General features: G+C 37.7%; 1 protein-coding gene across 2 annotated transcripts in view; it reads left to right on the plus strand.

Annotated features, from left to right (window-relative positions):
• The window catches only part of EML6 (EMAP like 6), a gene marked incomplete at both ends in the record, with an annotated part of 130,181 nt that overhangs the window by 93,142 nt on the left and 19,298 nt on the right, over positions 1–17,741 (plus strand). For both annotated transcript variants that reach the window (XM_084283939.1, XM_084283940.1), the window contains 10 exons: positions 1,419–1,621; positions 2,615–2,726; positions 3,419–3,546; positions 5,180–5,321; positions 6,497–6,649; positions 6,920–7,051; positions 9,757–9,845; positions 10,512–10,688; positions 10,799–11,000; positions 11,219–11,345. In XM_084283939.1, the coding sequence (XP_084140065.1) occupies positions 1,419–1,621; positions 2,615–2,726; positions 3,419–3,546; positions 5,180–5,321; positions 6,497–6,649; positions 6,920–7,051; positions 9,757–9,845; positions 10,512–10,688; positions 10,799–11,000; positions 11,219–11,345 (1,465 nt within the window). The remainder of the gene's footprint in view (positions 1–1,418; positions 1,622–2,614; positions 2,727–3,418; positions 3,547–5,179; positions 5,322–6,496; positions 6,650–6,919; positions 7,052–9,756; positions 9,846–10,511; positions 10,689–10,798; positions 11,001–11,218; positions 11,346–17,741) is intronic.

The raw sequence follows: 17,741 nt of genomic DNA on the forward strand, positions 1-17,741 counted from the left end.
AAAAAAAAAAAAGTAGTGCTTGCACTTCAGATACTGATGGAACACTCCAGCAGTCATTCAACTTCAGGATAGACCTGCGCCTGTTTTTCAGTCTTCAGAAATGTCTTCCAGATATGGAAGCACAGGTTGCAAGGTGCCAGGCTGGAAAGGTAACTTGTGAGGACAGACCTTAAAATACTTGCCTGGGCAAAACAAAAAATAGATAAACAGGTACTGTGCAGAAGTTGTCATAGAAATTTAGATTTTATCCATTAGGCTAAGAATCACGATGTGGCATTGCAAGAATCATGATGTCAAGATAATACAATTTTTGTAAGATGCAAGAATTTTGTTTCTATTCATAAAAAATGAAAAACAAAAATGTTTTTCATTCTTTAAAAACAGATTCTGTTTCTGACTAAGGATATTTTTTATTCAGGACTGGATTTTTTGTTCTTCACGACTATTAATCATATACACACAACATGAGTAATGGGTAAAAAGGTCTTAGAGAACATCTTCACTGTGTAAAATTCAGTACAGATAGGCAGCACAAGGGCAGCTAAAAATAGAACTCAAGACAATGAATAATTAGATAGTTTTAAGAAGTTCCTAGGCTTACACCATAACTTAAGGGATTCAAGTTGTACTGGTGCCCTCAGAATAAAATTTACTCTTTTTTTTCTGCATTTTTTTTTAGAGCTAGGGTGTTTTTGTAGTAATGACATATACTTGCATTATTATTTGCCAAATTGTATTACATTCATTTGCATTAAGCAGTTTTTTACTCCAAGAATCATCTCTTTGCAATAAAAAGAATATATTTTGAAATTAGATTTGCTTAATAGAATTGACTGAAGCAAGGACACTGCTGCATATATTATTTTATAATTGGTAAATTTATTTCTGTCTATATGCACCTAATTCATGGGTGCACATGACTCCTTCCTACTTTCTAAACCAAAGTAAAGTATGTGGCAGTGGCAAAGTTAAGCTCTCTGGCAATCAGAAGAGGAATAAATCCTGTCATTCATTCTGCAAAGCTGCCGTCAAATTGTCGGGTGGCCAGTGGTCAACTAAAGCAAACCTCTATCTTTTGTGTTGTTGCGGTCACCTCTGAAGAGAAAAAGGGAGTTTGGCATGCTGTTCTGTGTGAAAAGTGTTTTGCCTGCCATTGTGTTATTTCTTCTATACAATTCCTCACCAAAATTTATCATTTTCATGGAAGTAACAAGAATACAGGGTGTACTGCTTCAAAACTGTCATTACTAGATTGATTTTTCCTTTAACGTGTTTTTCCCTTGTACACTAAGTTTTCAGTGTTACTGTTATCTACTATGTCTTAGGCAGTCACAAGAGATGATGAGGTCAAGACATTTGTCCTTTACAGCACTATGATTGCAAAAGTATAAAAGAACTTTCATATGTTTATATTGCAGGTGGAGGCTTTACATCAAAACGAGGAACATTTGGAAGTACTGGAAAATTGGAAACGATGATGAGTGTTTCATATGGGCGAATAGAAGATTTAGTTTTCTCTGGTGCTGCTACTGGAGACATTTTCATCTGGAAGGATACGCTGTTGCTTAAGACAGTGAAAGCTCATGACGGGCCTGTATTTGCAATGCATGCGTTGGATAAGGTATTTGTCTTCTTTTGTGATCTATTCATCTTTATTATTTTTATTTCTATATGTACTATCAGTGTGTCTTAGGCAAGCAAGACTTTACGTATCCAAAGGTTTTGTTTTCCTGAGTTGATTATTCCAGATAGCAGAAGTATTTTTCTTCTGATGCTTCAATAAATCTTTAAGAGAAACTGTGGAAAAATATATCATTGATATTACATACATGAGGCTTTCTCTGAAGACTGAGGCTAGGTTTTACTGCTGGAAATCCACTGGCAATTTGAAGATGTTGATAATGGAATATCCTTTCTTGGATTACCATTTCAGCTCTAAAATTCTAGCATGAGAAGAATAATAATTAGCTATAAACATTGTTATGTGTTAAAGGCAGTTAAGATCCCTCCAGGTTAGTCCTTTCTGGCCCTACTTGATTGCTGCTAGTTTTTCCATCAGTTTTTCTCTCTGATTGTGGTACTTTATCCTCTGAACATGCTCTTCACTTATGTTTGTGTTGGTTAGTGATTTACGCTGTGTTTTGCACTGGGTACAGATGAAGACCACCAAGGGAATTGAAGGGATGAAGACTACCAAGGGAATTGATCAAAGAATCAGTCGCTATTCATTATTAGAACAGTTTGAAACATCAGTGAAGTCTGTTGAGTTTGCAATAACTTGAGAAGCTAGTATTATCAACTACTGCTTCTTCTAAGGATGAAGCACATAGCTTACGTTCCCATCCAGAAAAATGTTATGGACAAGCATTGCATTGCTGTTTACAGTAGTATGCACTCTGTGTGGTTATCAACCTTTACAGGATAGAACCCTAGAAAAGCATCTTAAAAAATAAAAGCATCATTCTCCTCTTAAATGGTTTCTTCATAAGAAGAGGCTTCAGAAGTTTGAATTGGACAAATTCCAAGCACACAGGAGAATTTACGCTATATTTGGGCGTATGTTAATACGAGAGTGCTAATGTTTATAAATGTTTTTTGTACTGTGATCATACAGGGGTTTGTAACTGGTGGAAAAGATGGAATTGTGGCACTTTGGGATGATATGTTTGAAAGATGTCTGAAGACGTATGCTATTAAAAGAGCAGCTCTATCTTCTAGTTCCAAAGGTATTATTTTTCAGTGTGTTTAATAAGGACTACATGCATGAAAGCTAGTAAAATGGCAGTAGTAGATGCCAAATCTTACCAGAACACAAAGGAAATATTACTAAACTACTTACTGCTGTGTGCTGGATTTTTTCTATTTTGGTTGAAATAACTTGTATTTCACCCAGTCATTGTCGTTTTATATTTTATTCTGCTATTTCTTCCTCTATTCCCTGACATATGGCTTTATTTTCACCAAAGAAATTATTTTAGAAAGAAATATCACAAACATGAGTTTGACTGTTCGAAAATCTGTTCTGCATTTAGCAACTCGCTTCCTCAAGTGGCCAGGTTTAACATAGTAGGACTGGGGTCCTGATAAGTTGGAAAGACCTGTTAAATTGTATTTCCCCAGGCATCAGTGTGTAAAGTGGTATTCACAGACAATCACAGAAATAATGTCTATGTTGCTGCAGCATCTAAACCCCTTGTACACAGTCATTGTTAAATCAGTAAAATGTCTTTACAAGGCCACAATATAGACTAGCACAAGCTCCTCTCCTTCAAACTATTAATTAAATCCATTAGGTAAATGTACCTCATATTTCATGGTTGATTTTAAGCAGGTTTTAAGCTGTATAAACTTCAGATGAGATGAGGCTCTTTTTGGTTTCACAAGAAAAACCTAAAATGAACGTCCTTTTATTTTTCAGGTTTACTTTTAGAAGACAATCCCTCTATTCGAGCCATCAGTCTAGGACATGGACATATACTAGTGGGAACTAAAAATGGAGAGATACTTGAAATTGATAAAAGCGGTCCTATGACTCTACTGGTTCAGGTACAATATGGATCTTCCTTCAAAACAGTCCCTGTAGAAGTACAAGACATTATTGGATTCCCCCATTTATTTGCTTTGTTTTCATTAATTCTGTTGGCCGTAGTTCCTTTCCTTGCCCAGACAGAAGTTGATGCTTTCTTATGTAAATGACTTTGAGATTCACTGTGGATTACAGAATTCTGAAGCTAAAACCAAGAGTCCATTAAGTTCAAATGCTTATGAGACTTTTAATGGATGATTTAGGCTTTTCAGTTCAGGACCCAATATAAAAATGAAAAATGAAGAGCAGAGCTAACACAATATATTTTTTTATTTTGACAGTATGGATCCATTTATTTGCTTTTATTGGAATAATATAGTGTATTCTGAAAGATCCTATATTTGTGAAAAAATGTTTTAGACTTCTAACATCTTTCTACAGTGACATGCACTTGTCATTGCATGTCTTTTAAAGTATAAAAATATCTTTTTGCAAGACAAAGGATTTGGGGAAGTTATAAATTCTGGATGTGCATGTGCCCACTGATGTATCTAATGTTGCTTTGGTTTAGTCTCTTTAATAAGCATGCTATCTATATATAGAAAATTGCATGTATCATTTACTAAATCATAATTTGTTTTTACTTTTTGTTTTCTGTAGCTAAATAAATTGTTTTTTACAAAAAATGTTTCTTATCTTTGATATTTTTCTTTCCAGCTTGTTCTGATCACATAAAGTAATCTTCCAGATTTATACTGGTTGCATGACAGCATTAGTAACCTAAAAGTGAGAAGTTTTATTTTATAAATTATTTCAAACTAGTACAGTAATTGCAACTCAAAATCTCATCCTAATATAGTTCCCTTCACGTGAATAGGAAGGGCATTTGTGATAGTAAAGGTAAAAATATAGTAAGGGAGATCTGATAGTAAAATTACCTCAAAATTACCTCTTTGCTGTGAGTTTTATGATAAAGGGAAGTTTTATAATTGTCATCCAGACTAAATTACATGCTCTCATGCATCAACTTGAGCAGAAGTATAAAATACATAGGATGTAATCAAGAGACCGTGACACTTCCTTCCTTTTTTGTTTTAATGGTATTTTTCTATCTCAATAAAAAAGCTAGTTACCAAGCTGAAATTCAGACTGAGAACAGTGAGAAATGATTTAATCTTGAAATGCTGTGCCAACGAGTTGTATGTAACTTGAAGGAAATCTACAGAATGCAGGAAGAGTGATTAAAACGTTTCAGTGAGTTCTGAGGAAAAAATAAAAGAACAAGGTTTGTGTACATTGGCCAGAGAAGTTCTAAAAAAATTACATAAACCTTGTAGACAGATCATCCTGAAATCCTGAAATGGGCTAAAGTCCTGTCTTGGGCTTAACTATTTCCTGTTCAGTTCAAGTCTGGAAGAGGGAGCGTTGGTATAACAGGAATTGCAGCTATCAGTAGTGAAGGAAAATAATATTTCAGGTGGTTATTAGAGGAACCAGACCGGACATTCAGGTCTCTTTGAATTTGAAAAATGTATGAAAGGAGATGGTGAAGGCCTCATTGTCTGAGACTTGTAAAGGGAGATAAATCAAGTGCTAGAACAGGTTACATAAATGCAAATGGATTACTTCCTTATATTAAATGTTTTCCTCTAGGGACATATGGAAGGAGAAGTCTGGGGCTTGGCAGCTCATCCTCTCTTGCCTGTCTGTGCAACAGTGAGTGATGATAAGACGCTTCGAATCTGGGAACTTTCTTCCCAGCACCGCATGCTGGCAGTGAGGAAACTCAAAAAAGGTAAGCTTCGTTTGGTCACATACTGTGATAATAATGACACTTTCTGTGACATCTCCATCTTTGTTCTCATTGCACATCACAAACATTAATGAGGTAGGAAGAGGACATAATCATCAAAAAATAGGTTGTAAATTGTCCTTGGCCTGTGTCCAGTCTATGACAAGTGTAGAAAGAAAAAGGGTTATAATCCATTGTAATGAATAACAATAAAATTAATTTTAATCTGTTTCACTCTTATTCCAAGGGGGAATGATTTGACCTCAGAATCATTTTCCTTCCTAAGAATACTTAAGGCCAGCACATTTGCTGCCATTAAAAAGTTTCCTTATAAAGACAAATACAATTTTTTTTGCATGTTAAGCACAATCAGTCTTCAGTGACAATATGAACTTTATGTGTTATTACTAGCTTCTCTGAAAATGAACAGTTGTCCTGCCCTCTCTTCTGCATAAAAGTAGATGAGGTGTTTTGAAATGCTGCCTTACTCTCATTTCATTTACTCAATTCATAACCTTCAGGAAATTTTATGCTGTAAATTCAACATGCTTCTTTCTTGGTGACAGATCCAGAGCAGAGGAATTCTAACTAGCTGAGGGAAAACAAAGTTAAATGTTTTGGAAAGGGGATCTGAGGGGTGGATGAGGATGGCTGTATGAGAGTTGTATGCTCAAAAATAATGTCGGGGGGAAAAAGTAAGTGAAGAAAATGTAGTACATCTCTGTTTTAAATGTGGTCCACCTGAGTGCATAACTATTATTCAATCATGAAATAAAGAAGCTTCCAAGTGTTGCATCTCTGAAAGACTTATAATTATGTTACCTGCAATGAGTCTTTGAATTTTTTATCTGAATTTCCTTTCTGTATGTTTTCTTTATATATTTATATAATTGATGTGTTTAGAATGAAATGAGGTATTTGCAACTAAACCAATTTCTGGACTGATGAAATCACCGTTGTCAACTCAAGAACAGCCTGTACAAGAGTGTACATTACCATTTAGTAAAATGTTAATCATAGTTCTCCTATCACATTTATTAAAACTTGTTTTAATAAATAACAAACACATTTTAAAAGCATATACTTGATGCAGAAAACCTTTCACTTACAATTTGTGATAGGTTTCTCAATCGCAAATTCAAAAGCCTTAAGATACTCCTTTTCGTTTTCCTTGATAGGTGGACGATGCTGTGCCTTTTCTCCTGATGGGAAAGCCTTGGCTGTAGGATTGAATGATGGGAGTTTTCTGGTGGTAAATGCTGACACTGTTGAAGATATGGTATCTTTTCACCACAGAAAGGAAATGATCTCAGATATAAAGTTTTCACGAGGTATAATTAGATAGCAAAGTGAAAGGGCAGTGTTTATCTTGGAGTTTGTTTTTCTACTCTAGACATAAGTTTGAATGTTCAGAAAGTAGATTGACTTTTTGTGTGCTTCATATCTTTAAATACTTTACAATTCTGTATAGTTGTATGTAGCCTTGCATAATGGGGTCCACCCCTGCTTGGGGCTTTGGGTCAACTGCAGTAATAAAAATGCATAGCAATAATAATTATAACATGTATGCCCTTCATAACCTCAATGTCTCTTCTTTACAGAATCAGGAAAATACCTGGCTGTGGCTTCCCATGATAATTTTGTGGATATTTACAATGTGCTTACCAGCAAAAGAGTTGGCATTTGTAAAGGTGCATCTAGCTATATCACACACATTGACTGGGATTCGAGAGGTAAAATGTTTCACCAGAGATTCAGTTTTAAAAGTTCTTGCAAGAGGGAATATCGGAATTGCCATCAGGGAGTGTGAGCAGGAGATAGACTGGTGGAGCAACTCCCTGCAAGGCCTGAAGGAAAGGCAGCAGGGTGAGACACCCCAGTGGTGGACCTTCAGCCCTGTCACTCTTGAACGGAGGGAGGGGGACCTAGGAGATGAACAGGAATGGAAGCAGGTCCCTGCTCAGCGTCACAGGGAACCCCGCTCCCTACCGGCCTTGCCTTCCCAGGTGCCCTTACACAACAGGTTTGAGGCCTTGGAGCTTGAGAGACTGGTGGGTGAGGATGAGGTCAAAAGTCTACCCAGGAGGATGCCTAGGGAGAGGAAGTCGACTCCATGCCTCAAGATTGCCTCCACTAGGAAAGAAAGAAGGGTGATTGTTGTATGTGACACACTTCTCAGGGGAACAGAGGGCCCTATACGTCGGCCTGACCCTACCTGTAGGGAAGTCTGCTGCCTCCCTAGGGCCACGGTCAGACACATTGCCAGAAACGGGCCGCCATAGCTGGGCCCAAAGAGTTGCGGTGAATGGAGTTAAATCCAGTTGTAGGCCAGTCACTAGTGGCATTCCCCAGGGCTTGGTACTGGGGCCAGTCCTCTTCAATATCTTCATCGATGATCTGGATGAGGGGATCGAGTGCACCCTCAGTAAGTTCGCAGATGGCACCAAGTTAGGTGCGTGTGTCGATCTGCTCGAGGGTAGGAGGGCTCTGCAGGAGGATCTGGACAGGCTGGACCGATGGGCTGAGGCCAACTGTATGAAGTTCAACAAGGCCAAGTGCCGGGTCCTGCACCTGGGGCGCAATAACCCCAAGCAGAGCTACAGGCTGGGAGAGGAATGGTTGGAGAGCTGCCAGGCAGAGAAGGACCTGGGAGTATTGGTTGATAGTCGGCTGAATATGAGCCAGCAGTGTGCTCAGGTGGCCAAGAAGGCCAACAGCATCCTGGCTTGTATAAGAAGCAGTGTGGCCAGCAGGGCTAGGGAAGTGATCATCCCCCTGTACTCGGCTCTGGTGAGGCTGCACCTCGAGTACTGTGTTCAGTTTTGGGCCCCTCGCTACAAGAAGGACATGGAGGTGCTCGAGAGAGTCCAGAGAAGGGCGATGAAGCTGGTGAGGGGCCTGGAGAACAAGTCCTACGAGGAGCGGCTGAGGGAGCTGGGGTTGTTGGAGAACAAACAGCTTGGAAAAGAGGAGGCTCGGGGGTGGCCTTATTGCTCTCTACAGGTACCTTAAAGGAGGCTGTAGCGAGGTGGGGGTTGGTCTGTTCTCCCACGTGCCTGGTGACAGGACGAGGGGGAACGGGCTAAAGTTGTGCCAGGGGAGGTTTAGGTTGGATGTTAGGAAGAACTTCTTTACTGAGAGGGTTGTTAGGCATTGGGATGGGCTGCCCAGGGAAGTGGTGGAGTCACCATCCCTGGAGGTCTTTAAGAGACGTTTAGATGTAGAGCTCAGTGATATGGTTTAGTGGAGGACTGGTTAGTGTTAGGTCAGAGGTTGGACTGGGTGATCTTGGAGGTGTCTTCCAACCTAGGTGATTCTGTGGTAACCATTCTTGTACCAGTTACTAAAGCAAACTGTAACTATTAAGGCAAATACTTTATCAACATCGAACACTGTATGGGTTCAGTGCAATTACGTTTGCTGAGGGAATTCATCCTCACTTCTAGCACTTGTACCAGAGTACAAGGTAATTCACTAATAACAACATATGACTAAACTGTCACTTACGAACATAATACTGCTTTTCTTTGTCCTGCTCTTCTGTAATTTTGTACTGTGTGGCCCTTTTTTTTTCCCCACTTTTTATTTCCAATTTCTTTTCTTTGCTGAGCATTACGTGGCAATCAGTGCAATGAAATTAGAGAGCATTACTGTCACAACTAATTAAGTCTAACAGGATTGATAATGAGCTCATTCAAATAAGCCTTCCTGAACATAATATGATTCTGTTCAAAACCACCTGTGAGTCGGAGCCCTACTTCCCCTGTTAACACTAGTGTTGTGGAAGTTCACTGACAATGACAGGAGCTAAACTCCTTTCAGAATCTATTCAGATCTTTTTTTTGGTGAGAATAAACGTATATAAATACAGAGAGTAAATTTGAAAGCAATTTGTGCTTCTTCATGCACAAATGCTGCTAGCGTACTATCAATCACATGCAAGATTATCTTCGTGTTATGACAATATCTGTGTGGGTATGGTAAACTTCATATTAAAGGTCGTTTTCTTGTGTAGCTGGACTACATAGTAGTTAGGCAGAGCAAAATAGATAAGAGCCTAAAACGTTTTACACTTTTGGCAGAACTGGCTTATAAAATTTTTATGAAAATTAATAGTCGCGCATTTTTTTTAATTCCCACTGTTCCGATGATAAAAACATAAATGAAATATTTCTTCTCAAAAGATAGCCATTTGCTGCGAGACTAATTTCTCAGGATTGTTGGATGGTTTTTAAAACTCTGTCTCTGCAGTGAAATCGAGAGTGTAAAATTCTTACAAGAGTGATTCTAAGCTTCTGTCTTTACTTTTGCTATGAATAACTCTCTGGAGGATAATTTGTTTGCTTACTTCCAGAAACTTCTTCATTCAATAAAAAGAAAGTTCATAATACTCATAATAATGAATAAGATTCACAATAAATTCTTATTTCATATCCAGGAAAGCTATTGCAAGTCAATTCTGGTGCCAAGGAACAACTATTTTTTGAAGCACCAAGAGGGAAAAGGCATATTATAAGAATTGCAGAGGTATGAATTATGCTTACTGGATTCTTATTTTTTTTTTTTTTATATTTTTTCTTATTGCAAAAGTTACTTTTCTAGACAGTTGAAAGTTAACATATTTTGTCTTTAAAATGGGATTTTTTTCCTTTTAAAGTACTATATTTACAGTGTTTAGAATTAGAATTACTTACTCATTCTGTAGTGTCTTTCATAGGATTTGTAAACAGTAGAATTTTAAAGTTTTTATTTGTATCTCTAAATTTTATTTTAGCTTGCTTAATAGCAGTTGTTTCCCCAAATTCTCTTTCCTGAACACTCACCTGTTTTTTGTGTAATCAGTGTGCATTCAGTTTATAAACCACCTTTAAATGGTATGACCTAGCTTTCAATCCTGTTGATTATTTGTGATGCATAAATGTTCTACAAAATTGCCAATGTTTAGTGCCTCAGAAAATCTTTAAGATTTGTATCCAAATCATGTTTATCTAGGGAAAGTAAGAATGTTTAAAGCTGCTTTTAAGCCTTTTGATAAAGAAGTGTAATTTGTGCTATCTAGCTGAAAACACTGAATGCTTTCTAAAAAACATTTTAAAAATAGTTAATATCAGACACACAAAAAACATAAGCATTAAAACAGTGTGTATTGGATGTGTATTAAGATCACGTCTTTGGGTGAAATTTTGATTGCAGATAGAGAAGATTGAGTGGGACACCTGGACATGTGTTCTTGGTCCTACTTGTGAAGGAATTTGGCCTATGCACAGTGATGTCACCGTTGTAAACGCAGCAACTCTTACAAAAGATGGAACACTATTAGCTACGGGAGATGACTTCGGTTTTGTGAAGCTTTTTTCATATCCAGTAAAGGTAATGAGTGTATTTATTTCTCAGATTAGAAACTGTAGGAGAAAAGGAATTAGGGAAGGTGATGCTCATAATACATCAGACTGCTAATACACAAATTCTTTGTACTACAGGGCCAACATGCAAAATTCAAGAAGTATGTGGGTCACAGTGCACAGGTAACCAATGTTCGGTGGTTACACAATGATTCTGTGCTGCTGACTGTAGGTGGTGCTGATACAGCTTTAATGATCTGGACCAGAGAATTTTTGGGCATTCAGGAGAGTAAGCTGGTTGATAGTGAAGAATCAGACACAGATGCAGAAGAAGATGGAGGTAAAAAGGATTATATAACACACATTTTTAATGGTCTTAATTCCACAGAACTCACACAAATATTTAGCTTGAAGTGGGAAAAAAAAATAAAAATCACGTGCTAAAGTTCAGTATAGGGAGAGTTTGGTAGGATTGTTTTCTTCTGTTGGTGTGGATCTTCTTTTGTAGTCTTCCACTATGAAACATTGTTAATGTGTTTTATGTTTTATTTTTCTAAGGGTATGATAGTGATGTTGCAAGAGAAAAAGCAATTGACTATACCACTAAGATATATGCAGTAAGCATCCGAGAAATGGAAGGGACAAAACCACATCAACAGCTGAAGGAAGTTTCAGTCGAAGAGAGGTATGTCACACAATGGCATTAATTTCCAAATGTGGATTGCATTTTTTTTGAATTTCTTTTCCTTCAACTAAAACTAGTCTTTAGAAATATGACAAGAGTTTTAAAATTCGCAAGATAACATTTGAAATGCTGTTCGTAAGCTACAATATGTGTTAGTGTGATGGTAAAGGGAATATATATGTAAGTAAAACACCTGTGAGTGTTGTGTTTTCTTCTGTTATTCACATAAGCAGTTTCTTTCTTTCCTAATTAGTATGTGTAGCTATGCATGTCTTCAAAAGGGCATTTGTGAAAGCGTGAGCTCTTAAATACCATTTTATTGCTGTTCTTTTTGCTCAGTCAGTTAATGACAAGATGGGGGAATGATATGAAATTAAAAGAAGATTTAGATGAGGGGTTAGGAGGAAATACTTCACTCAGAGGGTGGTGAGGCACTGGAACAGGCTACGCAGAGAAGCTGCGGATGCCCCATCCCTGGAGGTATTCAAGGCCAGGTTGGACGAGGCCCTGGGCAACCTGATCTAGTGGGTGGCATCCCTGTCCATGGCAGGAAGGTAGGAAACAGGTGATCTTTAAGGTCCCTTCCAGCCCAAGCCATTCTATAATACTATGTAGTTAAAGATTTTGGTGACATTTTCATTAAAAGATTTTCAGTTGCTTATACTTTTGTCAGGTTAAAAGTGAAATTTCCCATGGCGCATGTTGTCCTTAGGCTGAGTTACAGTGTTAAAAAAAAAAAAAAAAAAAAAGAAAAAGCTGCAAGAAGAGTAGTGAAGAGGAGAGAGGAGACAGTACAGAGAGAAGAGTTGAGCATAGAGGGTGAGGTCCAGTGAAAGAGAGATTTAGGGGAGTGAGTGAGTCAAAGCTCCAACTGGTACAGCACTGCTGGGACAGAACAGGAGGATCTATAACCAGTAAAGTACATTCTGCTTCGTAATTTGGAACTGGATCTAGGCACAGTAGGTCTGTTCAAAGTTTGCTCCATATTGAGCTATGACATTTATTGGTAATGTGGGTGTCTTACTTTCCTTTTGGCATGGAGTTTTATGAAAGTTTAGGGCCTCTGAATGATGAGAGTTACAACATGAATAAAAACCTGTACAGTGAGGCTACCTGTGTGTATCCAGTTGACTCAAACTGTGAATCCATGAAGTTCCTTTCAATGGAATTTCTTTTTATAAGTGGTTAATGTTCTTTTCTGTTATGAATTTTCTTGCTTTTGTCTAATGTTGGGACAGAAAATAGTTAATAATTTTGCACTCAGTGTTTGAATAATTTGAGAACAAATGTTGGGTCTGGAAGATGAGGTGAGAAATGTTGCCCCCTCTTTTATTTTTTTCATTGTGACATTTTAACAAAGACATATAGTAGGACATCTAATGCTTTTTTCAATAAATGTTGGTCCATAACCATTTCTTTCCCTTCTTTTAAAAACATTTCTTTCTTTTTTCTCATTTACTCATATAGTCTTTGTTCCTTCAATTTTTTCTGTTAAAAAAAAAAAAAAAAAAAAAGAATATTATCTACCACATTATCTACATCTATCTATTTTGAGATTGAGCTTAAAAATGATTTTTTTTTTTGAGGGGGGAGAGTACTGCTTAATTGTTATTACACATGAATTAACAAGTGCCAATGATAGGACGGCCAGATGTTTTACACCAGAAACCTTTGTACCTTCCAGCTGCTTTATTCTGCTTTGATGATGCAAAAGCAAATGTAGAATGAGTTAAATTTACCAATTAAGCCAGGCTTACAATTGTTTTGTACTGGTGAGTTATCTACAATATGAATATAAGCATTATTTTTTTTTCATATTAGGACAAAAAATCACCATAACCCTTAGAAAGTTTTCCTGCTCTGAAACCTGGCTGTGGGCCTGCTATCTGATGCAGGCAAGTACCCTGCTTCTCAGAGGAGTAGCTCAGTGTGTTACAAACACTTCAGGCTTCCTAAATTTTGAGTCTGTCTGCTTTCACAGTCTAAGCTGATTCAGCTGAACATGGTTCATTGCTGTGGAGGAGGGCACACCCTGAAACAAACAGGCAGTTTGCCTTTTTCAATCTTCTTAATAAAACATATAGTAAAGTAGCACATGATGAGACAAATGAAACAGGCTCGCGTTTGTCACATTGATAATCCATAATGCAAGGAAAATGTGCTTCATTGTATACAAAACCACAAACCAACACCTAAGCAGGAAGCTGCCCTGGTATGACCAAGTTTTTCCACACTGCCCACTCTGCTTATAGCTGGTGGGCCTAATTAAATGGGTAGACACCTCCTCTGCAGTGAGATTGCCTTCGATTTCTGTAATGATTTTTGTAATGACTGTACACAAAAATACTGTAGCCTGTTTGAAGGAATAATCAATCCCATAAACTCTGGACTGAAGAGAGCAAGAAGGTAGTTTTAAATGTTCTCTGTATTTTTTTTCTTTGTACTATTGCTATATAATCAACAGTTTTGTATTTCATTTTTAAATGGCTGGAAAAAGCCCTTATTACTGTCCTTACCATGTATTCTTCTAAAGGGTCACAATTATTATTCCCATTTGTGTTTGTTTGTTTGTTTTTTTTTAATGTACTCTTTCAGCTTCAGTTACTTTAACATAATGCCATCATCAGTATTTGGAATTTGCTGTTCTGATAAGTTTGTCAAAAGATGCCATACTTTTCATATGTAGCTGGTGAGGCAAAAGTACATTTGCTTACCTTTCTTCATCTGATTCATATACATTTCTAGAATTTATGACCAAATAATTAGAAGCAGAAGTTTTGTGGTGAAACACAGGCAAACTGCAGTTGCTGAGGGTGTTGTGCTGATATAAGAGTTGAAGTTGTGAGAGGTGCTGGGTTTTGGATGCAGAAGGTGGAGGTTAATGTGTTGGTTACTGCAATTGTCAGACTTCAACTTTTGGCCACTGTTGTACTAATATGTGTGCAATTTATACAGAATCTTGACAGTCCCAATTATGAATGCTTCAGGGTGAAGCTGAATTCTCTCAAAGACAGTTGAATTATTAAGCAAGTTTCATAGCTGTGCCAGATTTCATCTTTTCTGACAATACAAAAGAATGCAGCAGCTAATGAAGGATTTGTCTGACCATGTTCTAAAAGCTTCCCGAAAGCAGTTGGCTGACTTTTCTTTGTACCTACAAGGGTTTAAAGCGACAGCTGATTGAGCCAGACAAAATTAAAAGCCTACAAGTACTCAGTTGTCAGAGTCCAGGAAAAGTTCTAAATCAGCAGGTCTTCAGGACGTGGAGTCTTGAAATCTCTGTGCACTGGGTTGAGTGAGATGGCAACGAGTAATATTGAAGCCAGTTTGCAAAGCTTTACATTTTCTGCAAAGGCACTGCTGAAGTAGCCTCTCCCAGTCCCTTCAGATATGAAGAAGGGAACCAGGAGGATGTTTTCTATTCTCTTTCAGGCAGGTACGTGGGAAAACCTGGTAGTCTTGAGGGGGCTGTCTGGAGAAAATACTCCAAGTAACAAATCTTAAATCTTTCTTAATAATAGTGTCGTATGTCTGTATGAAGACCCCAAAATGAACCAAGGGTTGTGCATCTGTTGGGATTTGCAGACTCTGCAAATAAATGCAACTACATGCTCTCAGATTGATAACATTATGCAAATTTTGAAAATTATGTTACAAGCTGAAAGGCCATTTAAGTTAGGAGTGAGTGAATCACAAGACCTCAAAAACTACCAGTTTATGTCATTGCATAACGCTGCAAGATGTGTCCTCCTTGTTGTGTTTTCATTATGTGTCTGAGAAAGAAGAAGGGAAAATTGTGAGCTGTTCATAGGTATGGTGGATAGAAACACAAAATTAAGCAAAGTAAGTTTAATTTAAGAAAAAAAAAAAAAAAAAAAAAGAAGACGAGAGAGGCAAAAGGAGAGTGTTTCCAGCTCCAACTCTAAAACCAGAGGGGAGTAGCTGGAACTATAGCTTTGAGCTGCTTCTTGGGGTCAAGGACTTTAAGCTCATGCTGTTTCTTTCTTTAAATAAAAATATTTAGAAGGTGAATTGTTACAAGTTAATTCCCTGCTTATAAACACAAATAACCTTCAAATGTGATGTGATACATAGTAGACTGTTTTTGTGCAAGATTACTGTTTTATTTTCCTCTTTATTGTAGCTACATTTTCTTCTTTATAATATGGAATTTTAACTTTGGGGTTTGCTAGGATAAGCTTGCAGGACTGTAACTTCATAATAAGAATGGTGTATCAGAAAAACACAAAGTACTTAGCCTCTATAGAAATAACAATCATTGTACAACGCAAGATGAGTTTGATCAAAAGAACTGTATTGTGTCACCTGCCGAGCTGGAAGCATATGGTTGAGAGCTGATGCAGGCAGTGCTGAGTTGTGTAGGGAAAAGTTTGCAACAATGCAACAACCACCAGCCTTCTGGAAAGGAATCAGTGATTCACAAATGACTCTCTGTAAATTAATACAAAGACTTACTCTACTATCTTTTTGGCAGAAGAGAGGAGCCAGCAGTTCTTGTCTCTGCTCTCCCCCATCATGGGGAGGAAGGTTGGAGGACAGATTTGACATGATACTTGATACAAGATACCTGTGACTTTGAGCAGCTGCCGTGCTCTCCGTTTCACTACTTAGCATGTACTCTGTGCTTAACACAATCCTGCAAAATAAAAAAAATCAGTATGACATTGGCCTTCTCTAGATCTCCAGGGTTCTGGGCCCCAAAGCAAACTGGGAGGAGAAATGTCATTATTATAAAGGGCAAAAAATGACAAACTTGGAGATAATATGAAGGTGCCACCTTAGAAAAGAAAATGAGAGCTCTTTATCAAATGTACTTGTCCTGTCTTACTTGTTTATGTAAGAAAATAATAATCAGTCTGCAGATGTCTTGCACGAACGTAAAAGTTGCATGAAAAATTTTATCTGCAGGATTTTAAATTAACCATGAGGAACCCAAGGTTTATTATTTTCATGAGGAACCCAAGGTTTATTGTCCCTGTCAGCAGTTACAGGAGTGATGAGGCTGAGGAACAGTATTTAAATGTCTTGCAGTTGTATTAGTTTGTGCGTTTGGTTAAGATAATTAATTGATTGTTGTTTCTCTCTCCTCTCCCCAACCTTCTTGTTTTTCTTCTTCTCCCTTTCCATGTCTGTCTTCCTATCCTCCCCCCACCCTTATTTTTTCTCTTCCTTTTTTGCTCCTCTGATTGGCATCCTCTTCCTTGCTCTGCCTGTATGATACAGAAGCAGGGTGCCAATGAGAGGTGCTGCAGGAGCAGTCTCACGGTGTGGGAGCTCCAAGAGCAGTGCTCCCACACCGGGGGACCACTTGGTCAATGGTGGGACTGTCTCAGACAATCCAGGACAATTGTAAGCTATACTGTGTGTTACATAGGAATTGTGCTTTATTTCAGATAAGGGCTAACTTTTTAACTGGACCATATTAACTGGCAAAGAATTTATACAATAAGAAGTGAAACAAGCTTGCATAAAGATTGTATTTATGTTACTAATACAAAAGACAAAGATATATTTGCATTTTGCATTCTACTAACCGCTAACATATGTCCTGTGTTTGCAGCTTTCATTTAGTTTGATTTGCATGACTCTACATAAACTGAAAACTTGTAACATACCTGGTGATGGAAAACCCTTTTAAGCAGGTTGAATGTGTAGAAAACAAAAAGCAACATTAGCATGTTTGTCTAGTTTTCTGTTTCCTTAACATATGGGTTGTCTCACTTTCCGTGAGTTACCTGTCTCAGAGCTTGATCCGAAGTGTGTTATTGTGCATCATTTGTAACCATATGTTCTGATAAGAAGTAAGAACTTGGATTTTTTCTTTTCAAACATTTTTATTTTGATTGTTTATTTCTTTACAACAACATGAGCCAAATTATGTAAGCTTCCAAAGTTACCTCCAAGCGGTACAAACCTTTGTATCATAAAGTGAAATATTAGGCATATGGTTACAAAATTTGCTCATGCACTTTTACATGCACACTTTTGCAGGTGCAGTGTAAAAGCTTTGAATGTGAATCTGTGTGGTATTTATGTGTAGGTGGGAATGATGCAAAATGCGTCTGGAAAAACACATCTTTGAGGTGGAGAAAATAACTTTTGGCTTATTTCAGCACAGGTTTCACCACTGTTTGAGTAGCATCCTTTGGAATATTCACTTTTACTTTCTCACAGCATTATGTCAAGTTAATGCATCCTAAATGTTTTTGGCAGCATGCTGATTTCGTCACAGTTGTCCCCAAGGCTTGAGCACATTGTGCCTGATATTTTCACAGTTCCTGCTAACCTGTTGAACTTGGGGTCAATTTTGCTTCTCCCACAGGTCAGCACAAAGCTGGCCCAGAGGTCTTTTGCATTTGTGTGACACTTGGTGAG

Source organism: Netta rufina (genome assembly GCF_964035555.1).
Source record: "Netta rufina genome assembly, chromosome: 3".
In the NCBI taxonomy this organism is placed as follows: domain Eukaryota; kingdom Metazoa; phylum Chordata; class Aves; order Anseriformes; family Anatidae; genus Netta; species Netta rufina.